This window comes from Camelina sativa, chromosome 10 (assembly GCF_000633955.1).
Source record: "Camelina sativa cultivar DH55 chromosome 10, Cs, whole genome shotgun sequence".
Classification (NCBI taxonomy): domain Eukaryota; kingdom Viridiplantae; phylum Streptophyta; class Magnoliopsida; order Brassicales; family Brassicaceae; genus Camelina; species Camelina sativa.
In genome coordinates this window covers 1,491,620-1,502,911 of record NC_025694.1, presented here as the reverse complement: position 1 = coordinate 1,502,911, position 11,292 = coordinate 1,491,620, and the positions used below count along the sequence as shown (strand labels likewise).

At 36.8% G+C, this 11,292-nt stretch overlaps 5 protein-coding genes across 6 annotated transcripts in view; all 5 read right to left on the bottom strand.

Moving 5' to 3' along the window:
• Nucleotides 1-3,203, bottom strand: part of LOC104716418 (uncharacterized membrane protein At3g27390-like) — a 6,312-nt gene extending 3,109 nt beyond the window's left edge. Inside the window, exons 1-10 of one of the 2 annotated variants that reach the window (XM_010433792.2) lie at nt 3,020-3,202; nt 2,806-2,902; nt 2,579-2,687; nt 2,290-2,485; nt 2,058-2,191; nt 1,693-1,981; nt 1,503-1,609; nt 1,240-1,417; nt 711-1,159; nt 248-624 (exon numbers count right to left, since the gene is read on the bottom strand). In XM_010433792.2, coding sequence (XP_010432094.1) covers nt 471-624; nt 711-1,159; nt 1,240-1,417; nt 1,503-1,609; nt 1,693-1,981; nt 2,058-2,191; nt 2,290-2,485; nt 2,579-2,687; nt 2,806-2,896 — 1,707 coding nt within the window. In that variant the 5' untranslated portion in view covers nt 2,897-2,902; nt 3,020-3,202 and the 3' untranslated portion in view covers nt 248-470. Of the gene's footprint in view, nt 1-247; nt 625-710; nt 1,160-1,239; nt 1,418-1,502; nt 1,610-1,692; nt 1,982-2,057; nt 2,192-2,289; nt 2,486-2,578; nt 2,688-2,805 lie in introns of those variants that run through there. The other variant, XM_019230827.1, reaches the window with a different exon arrangement.
• LOC104716416 (eukaryotic initiation factor 4A-I) lies at nt 4,324-6,222 on the bottom strand. The gene is made up of 7 exons (XM_010433790.2): nt 6,036-6,222; nt 5,891-5,942; nt 5,653-5,790; nt 5,103-5,345; nt 4,973-5,012; nt 4,800-4,897; nt 4,324-4,700 (listed from the first exon to the last, which is right to left on the bottom strand). Exons 1-7 carry the CDS (start codon nt 6,089-6,091, stop codon nt 4,683-4,685), a joined length of 645 nt encoding a protein of 214 aa, XP_010432092.1. The 5' UTR covers nt 6,092-6,222; the 3' UTR covers nt 4,324-4,682.
• On the bottom strand, nt 6,355-7,725 carry LOC104716417 (calcium-binding protein CML19). The gene is made up of 7 exons (XM_010433791.2): nt 7,619-7,725; nt 7,404-7,533; nt 7,275-7,311; nt 7,159-7,186; nt 6,884-7,036; nt 6,694-6,796; nt 6,355-6,595 (listed from the first exon to the last, which is right to left on the bottom strand). The coding sequence occupies exons 1-7, from the start codon at nt 7,706-7,708 to the stop codon at nt 6,534-6,536; spliced, it is 603 nt and encodes a 200-aa protein (XP_010432093.1). The 5' UTR covers nt 7,709-7,725; the 3' UTR covers nt 6,355-6,533.
• On the bottom strand, nt 7,737-9,083 carry LOC104716415 (red chlorophyll catabolite reductase, chloroplastic-like). The gene is made up of 2 exons (XM_010433789.1): nt 8,714-9,083; nt 7,737-8,501 (listed from the first exon to the last, which is right to left on the bottom strand). Exons 1-2 carry the CDS (start codon nt 9,044-9,046, stop codon nt 7,878-7,880), a joined length of 957 nt encoding a protein of 318 aa, XP_010432091.1. The 5' UTR covers nt 9,047-9,083; the 3' UTR covers nt 7,737-7,877.
• On the bottom strand, nt 9,959-11,292 carry LOC104716414 (heat stress transcription factor B-1-like; the record flags this gene model as incomplete). The annotated part of the gene is given in 2 exon segments (XM_010433788.1): nt 9,959-10,889; nt 11,073-11,292. Coding segments are annotated over 2 exon segments (867 nt in total). The 3' UTR covers nt 9,959-10,232.

The following is an 11,292-nucleotide window of genomic DNA, read 5'->3' as shown; positions in this document are numbered from 1 at the left end:
GCTAGTCAACTATGGTGGGAGGATGTCAGAGTTTGCAGATCATTGGAAGTCATGCAAAAGGAAGAGGGTGTGGCATGGATTGACTAATGAACTTGACAGATTGCTTCCGGGGCACAAACTTAGTAACTCTGGTCCTAACATGTTACTCTTTTGGGACGTGTTTGGTCCTGAGAAATTGGAGATTTGGTGTGCAGAGATCTCTTTAAGGAGATGCAATGAGAGAGTTGAGATTAGCGGCAAGATTGAGTGGTCGGAAGCTGTCATCACATTCAAACCTCCTCCTCTACATCAGCATCACTGTAAGATTTTGTATTCTCTTTCTCTCAATTTCTGAAATCATTTAGAAAAAAAAGCTCTGTTTTCTTGAATCCTAAATTTTAGCAACTTCTATACATACTCTTTTTACACCTTGTTAGTATTTCAATATATCAAAAACACAACTTAATTACAACAATTTATTGCTCCTTAGGTTAGATCTCTTCGATGAAATCTCCAGAGCTCATGGAACCGGTTCGATTCAAGCCTTGCTTCTCTAAATAATAAGTTATTAGAGCCTTAACCACTTGCCTGAACCTTCTCCTATAAGTAGGAAGCTTAGATACGCTCCGTACCATTCCCATCATCCTACAACACAGAAGATCACAGAATTAAAGAAGCCATAAAGGTTAGTCTTTCATCAATGTACGAGAAAAAAGTTTTGAATCTTTTACCTTCTGCTGATTCCTTGGATTTGAGCAGCTCGAACGTTTTCTTGAGGCGGGTCACCGCGATTATCCCAAGCTTCCATGCGTTGTTCATGGTTTCCAAAGAGAACAACTTTCTCCAAGTACCTAACTTCACTTTCTCCAAGTTTAATCGCTCGAATCTGATCTTTCAATACCATAATTGGATTAAAGATCCAGTCCAAGAACTTGTCTTGTGGTCTATTCAAATGAGTTACTTCCGAGCCATCAAGCAGAAGCACACCATGAGCACCAGCTTTAATAGAGCTAAGCAATGTATGCAGCAAAGCGTAAGAAGGAAGCCCAACATTAATAATTGATGATTCGTTTCCTTGTCTTCCCTTTAAAGACTCATAGAGATCAACTGGTGTTACCACTCCCGCATCTAGTAGCTCTCTGCCTTGCATCTCAAACCACCCCATCATATGCTCCCAAATCTGGTAGTGCAATTTTAAACATTCAAAACTCTGTAGATATTGTGACTTTCGGAATCTAGACTGAAACTTTTGACATATACCTGAACCATTCTCACTTCTTGGATTGCTTCTCTTACTGATACAGAGTGAACTAGGCTTGGTACTAGCATCGCTGGAGCATCTGCAGAACCGGAACTATTGACTCTGCTTAGATTTGAAGGGTGAACAATCACAGATACTTCACTTGAAAACGATACTCTTCTCATCCGATATCTTGGCCTGTGTGTTGCAGATTACAATCTCCCGGTGTTAGAAACATTGGAGCAGAAGAAAACGAATGTAAAAAGATTGATAAGAGACATACTTTGGGAAGATAGTTCCTTCTCTAAGGTAAAGCCAATCATTTGTGTACTCATCAAATTCTCCAACTACTGCAATCACATAAGAGACTCCTCTTCTGAATGACCTTTCCTGAACATTATAAAAAAGATTCAACAGTGAAACAAAGATGAAACTTGTCTTGGATCATTTGGTTAATATGATCATAATGTTACCTGGAATACAACAACTGCTCCATACAAACCGACAAAGATACTGGAGAAGATGGTGGTCAAAACAAATCCGATGACAATAATAGGCCATAACAGTATTGTCAGACCAGCAACTGGTATACAAGCTATCTCAAGGAAAGGTCCTTCACGATTAATGGCGTCTTGAGCTAGACGGTACCAGCCTTTAAGCAGAAGGTAAGGGCTTTTAACAACTGCGATTGCGGTAAAAAGAGGGATATCAATGACTAATCCTATTATCCCTACAATTATGCATCCAGGAACATGAATCAAGCTGCAAGAAGAGACAACAAGATCAATTACACAAGAACCAGCAACAACTCTTTGCAACAAAAGTTATGTATTTTTACCTAAGAGTTTGAAGCTCATCTGAGGCGGGGGATTCACGCAACTCCTTTAAGTAAAGCGGATAAGAATGGTAACAAAAATCCCCGAAATCTGTAACCACAGTACAACTTCCTTTGATGGTTCCCCAAGTTCCATCCTAATAATAAAGAATAAACAGAGTCTAGTGATATGATTCACTAGTAACTGACTAAGAGAATGAAAACAAACTGTAGTGGGGAAGTTTATTGAAAATACCACAAGACAGTGGAAGAACTTGTTGGATACATTGTCTTGTCTAAATGCTTCAAAAGCAGAGATCCAGGGAGTGAAGAATCCATAGCCAACACCAACAAGAACACTAATAGCTATACTGAGAGCTAACCATATCCCAAACAATGCAGGAAGTGCCACTAAGATTGCTAGTTTCAGAGGAATGTCAAATCTATCTGTCCTGCAATTTAGAGAAACACAAAGAAGACCAGAATCAACCAAAGAACCAATCGCTGGTAAAAAATTTGAGAAAGGGAGTTGAAAATTTGTTTACTTTGCAACAGCATAAATAGTCCAAATAACATGTGCAGGGAACAAACCAAGAATCACTCCAACATTTCCTACTATTAATGTTAAACCAGCAATCGGACCTACGATCAAACCTGCATAGGAAATTAAAAAAATTCAAACTTTGTTTAAGAGATTTGTGAAAAGATCGATCGTATCATCAAGGATCAATCTTAGAGGCAGAGAAAAACAGAGCCAAAAACAAAAGTGAACCTTTGAGAGCACCGAGAAAGAAAGCAGAACAGAAGGCAAATATGACGTACGAAATCTTCAGACAGCTTCCTAGGTTAGTGACGACAGCCATAGTCTTCTGTAAAGCAGAACAAGAAAAGAAGAAAAAGCTCAGATATTTTGGGGTCAATTTTGACAAATTTTTATAGATGTGGAAAAAATTACAGAGAGAGAGAGAGAGAAGGGCGTGTTGTACAAGTCTACGAAAGAGATGGAATCATATATAAAAAAAAAAAAGACAAAGGAGATGATGACAAGAAACGAAGAGACTCAAAACGCCGAGAACCCAATTAGTCCCATTACAGAATTATTCAGAGAGAGATTATTATTTGGAGGGTTACATGAATCAATAAACTAGTTGATGATAGGATAGGAGAAAATTGTTTGAAGAAAAAGTGGTAATACGTGTGTAATTACGTCATTGAAAAACTATTTGGTTGCAGATATTACACATGGCGTGCCAAGCAATCTATCGTGATTTAGACAGCAATATCGCCTCTCCTATAAAATATTGGATTGTTGCATTCATTATTATTTTTATACATACGCTTCCATTTAAAGATCAATTTAAACGGATATGAATTCATTTATAGTTAAAGATGCTGTCCGTATTTTTCATGCTAATTAGTAATTAGATCCTCAATCCAAAGTCCAAACACAAAATTTTCATGTATGAACAAAAATATATCACGTTTTCTTCTCTATACATGTCGCATGCTTAAAATTAAAATCGTTGATTTTTCTTTAAAAAAATGTATTCAACTACTGAAAACCGTGTATATATGTGACGAACAATGTTTTAGTATTAAACAATTGATTGTTTCGGAAACATAAGGAAAAGTAATAATAATATGTAAATTAGCAGTTGAGAGGATCAGAAGGTATTGCTGACTCATTGTCAAAGTCAAAAAAAAAAAACAAAAAGTTTGTTAATAGGAAAAAAAAAAAACTTGCTTCGTTTAGGCCTTCTAAAAGACCTACAAGAAATTTTGAAAAATCGTCGAAAATTTTATACCGATAAGCATTGCACATTACAACAACAGTTGCAATCACATACACGTGTTGCGAAACTGGTTTTTATACCAAAAACTTCTTTGAAAAACGTATAATTGTAGTGATTTTGATTTTGATCAAAACAAAAACGTGTTATTAAAAAAAACGTACCCAATACTTGTGTAACAAGAGTATATTTTATTGAAGTCTTCATCTGTAAAACATATTGAAGAGTCTCATTCTACTTTTTCGTATGAGATTAGATAAGCCACCAAAAGACGCTAAACATATCTGTAAAACGTAACAAGATAAAAAGAAAATAATTTCTCTATCGACAATACCTCAAAATAATTTATGTGAAGACATCAACTATGATTTTATTTTTATTTTGGATGAATTTGCAACGAAATTTCTAGAAATAATATATAGTGACAGTTGATAGATGAAAGCTGTCTGGATATATATGTTAATGCGCATGCAATAATTGTACCAAACACGAGCCATAGATGGAGTCTAAATGCTAGCCTTTATAGAAACTAACACGTATAAAACAAATCTGACAAGATTATAAATTTGATAGTTACATAATAACCGTGATTCAACTGTAATGACAATCACGTATGTAGGTAGCTTCTGCCTTTATCCAAATGTTCGGTTTTTCTTGCATGATAGATTAAACTGTCAAAACGCAGCGTTTTAGACAAAGGTGATCAACTCAATAGAGCTAAAGGTGCAGCAGAGAGAGAGAGAGAGAGAGAGACAACTTCTCTCTGCCTTGTCACAGACTAATGGTTTCTCTTGAGAAGTCCCGTAACCCCGTAATTTGAGAAGTTCAAGAGTTGTTAAAGACGGTATCCATGGCAATGTTACAAGATTTCAGAAATCTGCAAAATGAAAGCACATGTGAAGCCATTAAATCAAAAGATAAGAGAGAAAGCAGCAGAAAGTTTCTTGCTTTGCCACTAATTGATTCTACTATATACATTGATTGGCATCTCTGCGATGATAATGCCGCTGCTTTCTTCGAGGCTTTTGAGAGTCGTGACTTCACCTCCAACAACCATGTTTATGACAATACCACCTAAAGAGAAAGCATCAAATGTTAAAATGCCATTGTTGATAAGTAACAAAAGTAGTTTGTTTTGAGAAAAAGAACCTGGAGCTAAGCAAGTTGTTATACGCCTTGAATATGTTTCCTGAAACATGTTTTTGTAACAAACAACGAAAGGGAAATGAGAGAAGTCTCTTAACCAAAAAGAAAGAAACTTATACCAAAAATACCAAACCTTCTTTGTAGGAAGCTCATAGTTTATAAGAACGCGTGCGGAAAGAGGAGATTCTCCAGATGAGAGTAACGGAAGACAAACATCGGCCACAACAACCAAATGAGATTTATTCTCTTCTTTACCAGTTTCACTCTCGTCCAAACCTTCTTCTACTACAGAGCTAAGTTGCTGGTTCCAGTTGATTGTTGCTTGCCTGAATTTCTCTATAACCATAGCTCGTTCTCTCTCTGCCAGATCGCTGTACTGTAAACTCAATAGATGTTGAAGATATACATTATCAAGGGGAAGAACACGTAAGATGATAATCTAATGTTGAATCGAACATAATCATGATGAACAAGAAGATTGGATCTTTACAGATACAGAACACACTAAGAACCCGAAATCAATGAAAGATGATCTAATGTGAAAATCAAAAGATTCAACAAGAAGGGTCTTTTTCAATCAAGAACATTAGAATTCCACAGATACAGAACAACACTAAGAATCGACGAAGTCAATGCAATGTACGAAACAATGGAAAAGTGAAAGAGAAAGAAGAGAGATATACCAAAGCGGCTAATGAAATGTAAGGAAGGGTGGATAAAGAAGAGCAGAGTGCGTCAAGTTCATCACGAGAGCTGCAACAAACTACAATGGGAAGCCATGTACGACGACCTAAAACCCCCAACAATTCCACTACTGTCTCCTGTTCCCTCCCCACCCCAAAATTTCAGATTTCTAGTATCGATTTAGTCTGTTTGTATAGTGAAGAAATTAAAAGGAAGATTTTGAAAATGTTCACATACCATTTTGAATTGGGGACGATCCACGGCGAGGTAGAAATGCAACTGTTGTTGACTGCGAAAAAAAAAAACAAAAATTGAGATTGAGAATTTTGCTGCATAAGGTATGAGATAAACCTTAAAACTTAGTGAGATTGAGAAGCGAGACCTGGAACGAGAGGGAGATTGAAAAGGAGGAGATGGAGCTGCTTCCATGGATTCCATAACCTCAGGATCAGAATTTCCCAAATTGATCGATTCGCCGGAGAAGGTTCCGCTCCCAACAAAAACAGGTCACGGCGGCTCCTCAAAACACCAACGGAGACGAAGTTGGAGAGTAAACACCCAAACGCAGTCGTTTTGATGTTTTACCAAGTTTATTACTTTACCCTCTTAACGTCGTCGTTTTAAAATTTCATGAAAGTAGTTTGAATGTTCGTGTTATGTATCATACTATCATGTATGATGATTATTACACATAATAAACATGGCATATATAAAAACATGTTTATCTAAATACAATTTTTTTGTTGTATTCACAATAATGCATCTGATTACACTGTTATTTATATACAACTATGCATTTTTTATACGACCAAACAACAAATCAAACATTTTCTTATTATCATATAAGTCGAAGTAATGATTAACTTATATCGTCCAACTGTTAGCCATAAGAAGTTCTCCTCATCATCTTCATGAACTCCTCCAAATTGACTTCTCCATCTTCTGCATAAGTTTAAGGCAAATGACATTAACTATAGAACTGGTAAATTACTAACAACATATATGCGAAAATAAAACGATTATATGTTTTCACTACTTACTGTCACGATCTGCTTCTTCAATCATCTCTTCTATATCATTATCTGTGAAATTTTCTCCCAATTCTTTAGCCATCACCTTTATATCACGAGGTGAAATCTTCCCCTAAAAATTATTCCAAAAGTTGTCAAGTCAAACACAATGAAATTAATCCAATCAAAAATATAGAAAAAAAGGTTCAGATTTAGTCACATTATTGTCATAGTCAATGATCTTAAACGCCTTAGACAATTCGTCTATGGAGTCTCGTTCACCGAATTTTGTTGTCATCATATACACAAATTCGTCGAAATCTATGGCTCCACTTTGGTTTTTATCTACTTCTGCCATCAACTCGTTTATTTGCTATCACCAATAACAACAAAATACTATAAACAAAATGAAAATAAACCGATTGATCTGAACCGAGAAATTTGAACAGAGGACTAAGTAAATATTGCCAACCATGTTAAACAAATTGAACAAACCTCATTATTCATCTCAAATCCGAGAGACCTGTAATCAGATGATAAGCTTTTAGAACTACTATATAAACAAGAACTTGAAGAAATTAACTTTAAAAGAAAGAATATTTGCAGCTGACCTCATAGCAACGTTGAGCTCGCGAGCATCGATGCTACCTACATATGAAATGATGCACTAAGTCATGTGCTTCTGATTTAAACTAAACAAGTGTAAATCGGATAAAGGATCGGTTTACTATATAGTTTACCTGAACCGTCTATATCGAAAAGATCAAAGATTTCTCTGATCTCTCGTCTCTTCTGATTAGTCAACCCATAATTCTTCCCTTTAGGCTTTAGACCTCTTCTTAGTTGTGCTGCTTGGGACATGTAGTTCGCCTGCCGGAAGAAACAGAAAACAGAACCGATAAACAGAGTAATCAGAAGAACCTTAACTGTTATTGAAAAGGATGAAGACACTAACCATATCTTGTGCAGGAAGGAAAAGTATGATCTGATCAGACAAAAAAGATTTAAATGGATGACTTTGTGAATTCGATTTATGATGATGCATGAGATGACGAGATTGGTTGGAGATGATCTGTCTGGTTATTTAACTCGTTTGAAAGCGATTAGCTTAAAGACTTTTAGTTTTGCACGTTTTTGTTTCCTGCTTAATAGAATAATCCATATACTACTACTAGTACAAAGAGAACATTAGCTAATGTTCTAATGACACGAGACTAGAGAACACCGAAAGCTTCTTTGATAGCGTGTACGACACGGGAGGAAACTTCTTCTCCAAAGATTCTCGGAAACTGCAAATCCAAATCTTCCTCTACGCTCTTCTTTCTAAAGCTTTTGTCTCTCTTCTCTAACGCCATTCTCTCTTCTTCCCCAATCACTATCCCATCCTCTTCGTCTTCCTTGGCGGCACAACGCTCCAACCAAACCCGGAGAACCTCCTTAGCAGCTGGACTAACATGGTCTCCCAAGATCTCCTCCAACTTTTCTTCTTCCTCGGCATCGATTTGAAGCATGGAAGCAGTGGGAGAGACAGCAGAACGGATAAAAAGAGAAGGAGACACGTAGGGTTTGACTTGAGGTAGCTTAAGTAGAGACTGGCGATGAGAATCAAGAGAAGTGTCTTGGTAATACTCCTTGAGATAATCAGGGTGAAGAACGAGGTCTTTACGGTGTGGGAGGTCAAGGATGAGCACGAGCGACGTGGGACTGCTCTGTATTAGTTCGAGTAAAAAGTTTGGAGCTTTTGTTGAAGAGTTTAAGAATGCAGAGATGCTTGTTATGTTGAGAGATGCTCCTGTTGGGATCTTGCAATGTATCCAACTTCCTATAACAAAATCAATCTGAACAAACAAAAAGAATCAAAACTTTCCCTAAGATTCACATCATCATATCAGATCACCATAGTTATTTCATTACTCGAAAAGGGTTTTTTTTTTTTTAGGGTTAGGTTTACATCAAAATTGAAGTCTGATTCTATACTTAAACCAAACATGCAAAACAATCAATTTCGATTTTGAAATCTAATAACCAAAAAAAACAGGGGAATCGTTACCGGAGATGATTTATCACCGGATCTGATATGAATAGATGCTTCGGCGGAACCGTTAGGGTTCTTGAAGTTTCGTACATCAGGTGGGAGGCTACAGGGAAGGAGATGCGATTGGAGGCGATCCTCGAGAGTCGACATGAGATCAACCATAAGCTGCCTGCGCGTGGGTGACACGTACGGGAACTTCATGAATTTCCGGTGGAGATGATCGTCCATGGACTGGGATTGAGCTCGAACTCTGCGTTTGTTTGAGAATCGCGATGGGTTTGTTCGAGTTGGAGTTAACGGCGAGAGAGATGAAGAGTAGAGAGTGTTGCTGCAAAATATCATCGACATCTCTTTATATGTGTGGCTATGATTAAATTATAAGACTTCTTATTTTATACTACTACACTTGATATTTTTACTTTTATACTTTTGGTAAAGAAAAGTTTCATTTTTTAACCAAGTCTGTAGTTTAATAGTGTTTTTGTATTTTTGTCATCATCATTTGATATATAACTAAGTAATGCGTATATAAATGAGATGGTAATAATACTATATAACTAGATCAAAGATTTAAATTGTAATAGACGACAAAATAAATAAAATAAAATGATGATGATAAATAAATGAAAGTTGTGTTTACTGAGCTGGTACTTGGTAGAGTGATACATCTTCTTCTACTCAATCAAGTGATGTAAGTCTTGGCCAATAGGGACTTAACTGGGCATAAAAACAAAATTTAGAATATACTATATCTTTATCTACTATTTTGTTATCTATCTCAATATATAAATATATATATATAACTAATTATGAATTTGCTTATACAGATTAATAATTTTATTTATTGTAGAGCCAGTTGAAATATTTTTCTCTTTATTAATTCGGTACATTATTGGGTTTTCTCCTCTTTAGTTTAGTAGTGATATGATTATCAATCTTTGGAACCCTTTTTAGTTTTTACTAACTTCATAGCATTTTGTTGCAATAGCTTTTTTTTTGTAATTAAAGAACTGCTACAGTGTTTATGTGACTTTATTTTCCTAACAATTTGAATTGAAAATATTCAACGGATTACGTAAAAACACGGAAACCACCTACTACTTGCAAGAAAACAAATCAAAAAAATAAAAGAGGAAAACTAAAAATTTCTTCCTATTTCAAGTTTCCAACCAAAGTACAAGAATCTAGTCAGTCCCCATGCATTTTACACATTAGAAAAAGGGATCTCAAGAAATAAAATAAACCAAAAACACCCACCACTAAAAAATTTCAACATCTGTCTTATTATATAAATATATTTTAAATACACTAATAAATCCTTATACAATATAGGATACATGAAAATTCTTGTATTTGCGTTTGATCCTTCTGGATCTTCTTCTTCTTCTTCGTTCACTTTAAAAAAAAAAACCATTTAAAAATAATAAAAACGAACTTTTTTTCCCTTAGGAGAAAATCATGTTTTTTCCTTTCTTCTGTCGTCGATGACGTGTCACACGCTGGTTTGAACAGTCTTCGAAACACTTGTTTTGTTTTAGTTGCAGACTTTGCTGCTTTTCCACAACGGCGCGTGAAAGTCCACGTTCTTCTTTACTTCCGTCATATGGGACCCACCGACCACATAATTATTTTCATCCCGGCCCCTCTTCTTTCTCTCTCCTTTCAACCACACCCCAAACAATTTCAACCCTTCACCTACCCCCTCATCCGCTCCTCCTCCGTTGTCACAGCCTTCGCAATCACTACTCTCTTCTTCGTCAGACTCCAGCACCGGTTTGAACTTCCCTCCTCCTTTGATCATCTGATCGATCTTCTCAGGTTTTACTTTGAGATGATCAGTCAAGAACGTCACCAGCTCATCCCTCTGCTTCTTCGCCGCCGCTAGCTCCGAGCTTAAACTGTTGTTCTCGCGTTTCAGCTTCTCGTTCTCTCCTGATAAATCAGCAACCATGTTCTCTACGGAACCAGGATTCTTAGACGAACCTGGTGATGACGTTGAGCTTGACCCGTGATCATCACCCCCACCACCACCCGAGTTTGACTCCGACGGCGTACTACCACCACCAGCAACGACACATTTCCCAGCGATCACCGCCTTACGCCGTCGTATATCCGACAACAGATCCTCTCCTCCTCTCCGGAAATAATCGTTCGCGAATTCCCATTTATCCGGTACTGTTTTCCGAAACCCCTACAAAAAAAAACAGAACAAAACAAATAAGTGTTCTGAGCTTCTAGAAACTTTTCTCACCAACCCCCCAAATTTTCGAAAAATTACGAAATTGGCCAACCAACAACAACCAAAGAATGATTCAATTTCACCAAACGAGTTTTAATTGAAGGAAGCAATACATGTAAAAAAAATGAAACTCACGTAAGTGTTGAGCTGACGAATGAAGCTTGAGAAATTATTATGTTTGAAGTATTGAGGAAGAAGATCTTTGGCAAACTCAGCTGTCTTCCACACCACGAAAGCTGTTCCGTCTTCGTTCCATGACACGACGTCGTCCGTGTTATGATCATCTACTAGCTGATACGTTTTGCTTAAAAACGGCGCCGGTACAGATCTTTGCGCCGCCGTCATCTCCGGCGAG